This window comes from Nicotiana tomentosiformis, chromosome 5, assembly GCF_000390325.3.
Source record: "Nicotiana tomentosiformis chromosome 5, ASM39032v3, whole genome shotgun sequence".
Lineage (NCBI taxonomy): Eukaryota > Viridiplantae > Streptophyta > Magnoliopsida > Solanales > Solanaceae > Nicotiana > Nicotiana tomentosiformis.
In genome coordinates this window covers 123,436,528-123,443,817 of record NC_090816.1, presented here as the reverse complement: position 1 = coordinate 123,443,817, position 7,290 = coordinate 123,436,528, and the positions used below count along the sequence as shown (strand labels likewise).

The window sequence follows — 7,290 nt, the reverse complement described above, 5'->3', positions numbered from 1 at the left end:
TGATTCTTAGATTTGATGTTGTTTACGCGTTTCGAGAGTTTGAGCGAGTCCATTTTATGATTTCAAATATGTTGGTATGTTCGGGCGGAGCCTCGGGGATCCCGAGTGTTAACCGGACGAGGCTCAGACCAATTTTGAAAAATTGAGCAAGGACTGAAGCTTCCAGCTACTGTCATAATCGCACTTGCACTTGGACAACTGTAGGTGCGAGCTCGCAGGTGCGGGCCATCAATCGCAGGTGCGAACGAGAGAAACCTGCCCAGCCATCGCAGATGCGAAGCATTTGTCGCACCTGCGGACGCGCAGGTGCGATGGCCTTGTGCGCAGAAGCGGAAAAATGCGCAGGTGCGAAAGGATGGGCGCAACCGCGATTGCGCAGAAGCGAGCATTTCTTCCGCATGTGCGAAACCAGGAAAAAAAGGAAAATGCGCACCTGCGAGGCTTTTCCGCAGGTGCGAAAAATCTGTCTGGGCAGAATGGTTAAAAAGTCGGGGCTCAAACATTTTGAGCCCATTTTTTCCTCCATTTCCGGGCGATTTCAAAGCTTTTGAGAAGGGGGTTTCAACTAGCAATTGAAAGGTAAGTTAATTCCACACTCCTTGAGTTAAATACATAGATTATAGGCAGATTATAACTAGTAAATCTTAGAAATCAAGGGTTTAGGTGAAAAACCTATATTTTTATAAAAATGAGATTTTAACAACGGAAATGGTTATGGGATTGGATAGAAATTATATATTTGAGTTCTCGAGATTATGGGTAACGTTTTCATTCAAAAATTTCCAGAATCCGGCACGTGGGTCCGGGGTGAATTTTAGAAATTTTACCATTTTGGATAGAGTAATTTATTTAATAGATAGATTTCGAATTATTGAACATATATTAATTATTTTATATAACTTTTAGATAGTTTCGAATTTTTCGGCATTGAATCAAAAATTTTACGCGACGCGATAATCGAAAAGTTGACTTTGAGACGAGGTAAGTCTCTTATCTAATCTTGTGAGGGAAAAATTACCCCATAGGCTACGTACACATGAGGTGACGAGAGTCCGTGCATAGCTACTATTAATGATAAAGTTCGGGTAGTTTAGGACTCAAAGCATGAATTACTTGTGTAAACTGTATTCTTTGTTTAATTAATATTAATTGCTATATATGAATATATTGTGAATTGTTAGATAAAGATATTAAAGGATGAAAACCTCATATGCTTGATGTTCTGGTTAAATTAATTAATTGATTAAAGAAATTATTCTTTCTCCCGAATTTATCTTATAATGAATATACTCTCCTTCCGGAGGCACATAAAAAAATGTCCTCCTTTCTTGTGGAGCGGGACGAACGCCTCAGCGGGATAGATGCATATATGGATCGCGCCGCACGTCTCTCGGCAATGTACACGACACTCTGGATCGGGTCGTACGTCCTCGGCAGAAATCGTGCTTAATAATAATAATTACACGATACTTTAATAGTTATTTCAGCTTGTGAAGCTAATTGATAAATTGAAAAATTCTTGAAATTTAATGAATTATTATTCTTGCTTGTTAAAGAGTTAATTGTTATTCCTGTAAATGATATTTAATTGATAAATTGGAAATTATTTGAACTGGAGGAATTTAATTAATATACTGAGGATTGTTGCATTTGAAGGAATTTGATTGTTTCTATTGATTAAATAAATTATTTTAAATCCTGTAAATCATGTTGATTTAAATATCCTAGTTATATTTTTATTATTATTATTGACCCATAGTGAGTGTCAAAGTCGGCCATCTCGTCTCTACCACTTCGAGATTAGGCTTGATACTTAGTGGGTACACGTTGTTTACGTACTTATACTACACTTGCTGCACTTTTTCTGCAGGACATGAGGCAAGTACTAGTGGGGGATCTATCGTCTTACATCCACGCTATCCAGGGGCATAGTGGTGATATGTCTTTTTGAGCCGTTCTGTAGTTACTAGTGTCTCTCCTTGTATTTTTCATTCTGTCTATTTTATTTCAGACAGTATTTGAGGTTTTGTATAATCTATTAGATGCTCATACACTTGTGACACTAGGTCTTGGCACACACGTTGGTAGAATTTGGGTTTTATTATTTCTCTTGATTTTAAATTTTGTCAATGTATGCTTAATTTATTAAGTTGGCTTGCATAGCCGTAGTGTTGGACGCCATCACGACCTAGAGGTGAAATTGGGTCGTGACAACTGGAGAGGCTAGTTTTTTGAAAATAACATTCTAAAGGGATTGTTGTCTTGTTGGTTGTAGCGAACAAGTTATACTATGATTATAATATGAGATTTGTATTTTACTAAATATTTTTTTAGTAGATTCTTAGGCATAACAAAAAATTTATGTCTAGGTTTACACTAGTTAATTTGGATAAATTTATTATCAATATTCTGCATTCTTAAATGCTTTAGAAAAAAAGATTTTTGGAGACGACATCTTTATCGTTTGATTATTGTATCCCAAAATTATCTAGCCTCACGATTGTTATCCCACAATAAATGTAAGTATGAATTTAACACTACTATATCCTATTTTATCTCAAAGTATTTGATTGAGCGCATAATTTAATAGATTAAAAAGACTTTTAACATCTAAGCCAAATACATACAAAATATCAAAATAATCATTTTAGACAATGGTGGTGAGGGTTCCACATTTTTTTAAATTCAAATGAGTGATGTGATGATCTCAAAAAGTCATATAAATTAGGTAAAAAATAATCATGCCATGAAGGTCAAAAATGAGGATGCCAAAACTAATTAATTTTCAAAGATATTATTTTCTTGACAACAGATAAAAAAAAAAGTCATATAAATTAAGATTAAAAAAACTAAAATAATGAAAAAAAATCCAATCCAAATCAAACGAAAATAAACTCCTATTTTATGGCAACATTATTATCCTTATCCCTTTTAAGTTAAAAAGAGACTTCCAAATTTCGCACATGAATTTTTATCAGGCGGGATTCGGGATTTCACTTTTTCAGCTACCGCCTTAATGAAAGTTGACGGATTTCAATTTCAAATCCCAAAACAAAAAGACATTTCCCCTCAACTCACCAAACCCCTCTCCGCCGTTGATTAAAAACAAAGATCAACGGTCAATACCACGATCCGCGTCACTCAAATGTAACCAATCAGAACTCTTTGCAGAACATTATATAAACAAACCCTCAATTCCCAATCTCTTCATCAATCGTATTCACATCTCCTCGCAATCACTCCAAACCTTCTCTTAACCTAAAATCCCTTTTCTCTCCTCAAAAAATGGCACCAAAGGCAGAGAAGAAACCCGCCGAGAAGAAACCGGCCGCCGAGAAAACCCCGGTCGCCGAGAAAGCACCAGCAGAGAAGAAGCCCAAGGCCGGAAAGAAGCTCCCGAAGGACGCCGGTGCTGCCGGAGACAAGAAGAAGAAGAGGGCAAAGAAGTCAGTTGAGACTTACAAGATCTACATCTTCAAGGTTCTGAAACAAGTTCACCCCGATATCGGTATTTCAAGCAAAGCCATGGGTATCATGAACAGTTTCATTAATGATATCTTCGAGAAGCTTGCTCAGGAATCTTCTAGACTTGCTAGGTACAACAAGAAGCCCACTATCACTTCTCGGGAGATTCAGACTGCTGTGAGACTTGTACTTCCTGGTGAATTGGCTAAACATGCTGTCTCTGAAGGCACTAAGGCTGTTACCAAATTCACTAGCTCTTGAAGAATTTTAGGGTTAAATGTTTTAAATTTACTGTCTTTAGGGTTTGTGTTAGGTGTAAAAATAGTTGCTTTAGTTAATTAGTATTTAGCTTCCTTTGATTTGTATGGCTTTTGTTGTGTAATGGACAGCTAATCATCTATGAAATATATCAGTTTTTGTGAAATTTTTGTGATTTTGAGAATTTTGGTGGCGTGTTTTAGCGAGCTGAAGATACAATGCGCTTTTGTTACGTCATGAGGTAGAATAGTCCAAAATCTGTACTATGACATTTTCGTCTCGACTTAAATACTGTTGTCACCTGGTTGGTATAAGTTAGAAAGTTTACTTCGTATCTGCTAAAATGCGCCTATTTGGTTTCCTCTTGACCTTATCCTTGGCCTCAAGGGGAAATCGACAAATTTGTCTTTATTTGCAGTGTTATCTGAATCATGAAGGAAGCAAAAAAAAATTAAATTGATACTAATCGAGTTGAATTTGTTTCTTTCATGTCTAAGCTTCATTCCAAATCCAATTAGGTATTGTGTGTATAGATTCAAGTTCTTTGCAATTAAAGTAATATATTGTTGGTGAGAGTTGCGGAGTAGCTTGGTGGGTTTTAGCATTAAGCTTTTGTCTTTCAGGTAATTGCCTCTTTCCAAATTTATTTTCCATTCTATGCTTTTGTTTACAATCATTCAAGCAGTGTATGGTCCAGTTATTGCAAATTTACAAGCTGGTTCAAAATGGGGAGGATGGAATTTGATTCCTAGAAGCTAATTTTGTTTCCTTTTGCAGGAGGTTGCTTGGAATGATGTAATTCCTGAATTTTCATCTCGAAGGCGTGCGTATTATTCCTCTTGAAATGTAGAGCTCCAACAGTAAGGAGGCTGCAATTTCCAACTGATACTGCCTTACTTTGTCTTCCTTGAGATGAAGCCTGCCTTGCTGAAAAGTTTTGATGGTCTCTTTCATCAAATTGAGTGACTATGTTGGGTTAAAACAATAGCATAATCGACGCTTTATGTTGGATTTATTGTTACATACTTATGAGTGAATCTGTTTCTCTTTGCCAAGTATACCTAAATTACCAAACAAACAATCCTTTTGGTCATCAAACACACTTTTGTCATTTTCACATAAACTGTTTGGATTAACAGAGAGCACATTTGACCAGGAATTGGCAGATCTATTTCCTCTTGAATTACTTGAATCTACTCCCGTGTGTTTCATTCTGAGAAGATAAAATCTTTTGTACATTACTTTAAATTTCAACAGTTCTTTTAGTACAGAGGTTTGTCTTTTGCTGTTTGACATCCTTGCAGTATTTTTTATTTAGTTCTTTCTACCCTTTACATGATCCTTTAATGGACAGGGGCTGATGTATGGGTTCGGTAGAATCCAGTACCAGAATTAAATTTAGAACTCAGTTACTAGCAATTGAGGTTGTTCCCCTAGAATCCAAAACTCAGAAAGTTCAAATTCTAGATCCGCCACTGCTGATGGATGTGGATGCACCTTATTTACTCATTGATGTAGTTGTGCAGATTGCAGATCAGTGTGGATTCTAATTTCTGGAGCTCTCCGATATTCCACGAGTTTATAATGCCATGGTGTACCTGTTTTATATATACCTAAGTAGTAATAATATGGGTTTAGCGTCTATATGGATTGACTCTTTAGTGTTCTCTAGCAGGTGATTGCCCCATAAGTTACTTTCTTCCGTTAGAGTTAAGTGACATGTCAATTAACGAAAATCTGCTTATTGACATTGCTGGAATGGAAAATTCTGTCTATATATTTCATGTTCTGTGAAAGCTCAGTTTCAACATGTTATACTACAGTGCTTCCATCAACACTTTGGTTTTTGCAGATGAACTGTCTGAAAAGGTGATGAGTGAAATTATGTCAATACAAATTTCTTCGAGAGGATTCTAGTCTGGATTTGACTTCTTGTTAAAATGTACGTCATTAATATGAACTTTCAAGCAGAAGTTTTGGTTATTCTCAATTGTATTTAATGTAGTTGTCTTGATTCATTTTTGTTGTTTGAGCTGTTTTCTGAGTTCTGACCATAATGTGTCTGTGTCTAGTGTAATGTCCTTTGTTTCATTGTGAATGATGGTTTGACTTCAGTTATTTTGCCTTTTTTCTGACAGGTTAAAATCTGATGCGAGAAAGTGCTCTCTGCAATAACAAGTACAGGTTAAAATCGGAGTGCTTTAACACTGATTTGGCATGGGCATGCAACTTTTTTAATGAATTAAATATCGTTTGATGTTCTTTAGTTAGCATTGAATATGATGGTTAATTTGTGCAGTCAGCAACGAGATTCCATTTGCATTTTGAGTACAGGCAATTGAATCAACTGGTGCTCAGGTCATATATCAGATGCTACGAATCAAGTTTCCTAGGTTTATCGCACCAGTATGTTACAATTTCCGCCTCTACTTCACTTGGTTCTGATTCTGAACAGTAAACAGCTTCTATTTTACACTTATACTTGAATATTTCAGCCTCTACTTCACTTGTTCTGAATGCTAATATTCGAATTTCTTACATAGACGAGCGTGCAAGTCCCTTTCTTTATGAGCTCAAAACTTCTGATTCCCCTTTGCATCCCCCCTTAACACCCCCCCCCCCCCCCCCCAAAAAAAAAACAAAACACACACACACACACACACATTTTGCTTCCATAAGGATGAGCATCTAGACTTTAATGCAGTGCTATTGGATTAATGCAGATCGTAGTATAAGTTGGACGACCTTATTTGGACAGGGTGTCGTTAAGTTTAGATCAATATTGCTAGCAGTAAAGGAAGGCTTGTTGCAATTTTTTTTGCCATGGAGAAAAGAAAGACATTTTAAGGATGAGGCAATGATCTTTATATCTTAGCTAAGAATGGAGATTTCGATAGGTGAAGAAGGTAGGCTGAGAAAGCTATAGGGGATGTCCATAACCTCCATTAAATGTTTTGACCTGTGTATGGAAGGGTTTGTTGAATCCGCCCTTTTTCCGCCCACACACCCAGATTGTATCGGTGCAGGATGCTGTTGAGTTCTGAAAAGTTTTATCGGAAGGGATCTCTAACAGAATGTGACTTATCGTGGATCTTGTGATATATCTACCCTTCTTAATTTTAGTTTCTTATTTGGCACGCTTTGATTGCTAGCCGAGGAGAGCCTTGGCGCAACTGTAACAGTTATCCCTATGCGGGAGGTTGGTGCACCTTGTTGCCCTTTTATTCTTTGATTTCTAGTATGTCCGCTGGATTAAGGAAATTACCCTTTGACACCAAGAGGAATGGCATCCGTTATCTGGGAGTTAAGGGTCTTGAACCAAGTCTTGAACGAACAAAGTATGACTTTAGGATTGACTGCAAAATTCAGTTTTTGAGACACCCTGACTTAATAAAGTCATGTAGTTTTTAATTCTTTTAGAGATCGGAGCGACTTTCTTGGTGTGTAGGGATGCGCTGATGCCACCAAATCTTGGGCTTATCCGGAGAGATGGTATTTTCGTACAAATGGCGTGTGATAGCCACTTTTTAATATGGTATTTAGTTTTTATCCAGTATTTTTAATGCT

The 7,290-nt window shown here is 36.8% G+C and overlaps 1 protein-coding gene across 1 annotated transcript; it reads left to right on the top strand.

Moving 5' to 3' along the window:
- The first annotated feature begins 3,202 nt into the window (after window positions 1–3,202).
- Window positions 3,203–3,889, top strand: LOC104088188 (histone H2B.3). Its single transcript, XM_009592830.4, has one exon. The coding sequence runs from the start codon at window positions 3,286–3,288 to the stop codon at window positions 3,724–3,726; it is 441 nt and encodes a 146-aa protein (XP_009591125.1). The 5' UTR covers window positions 3,203–3,285; the 3' UTR covers window positions 3,727–3,889.
- Window positions 3,890–7,290: the final 3,401 nt, after the last annotated feature.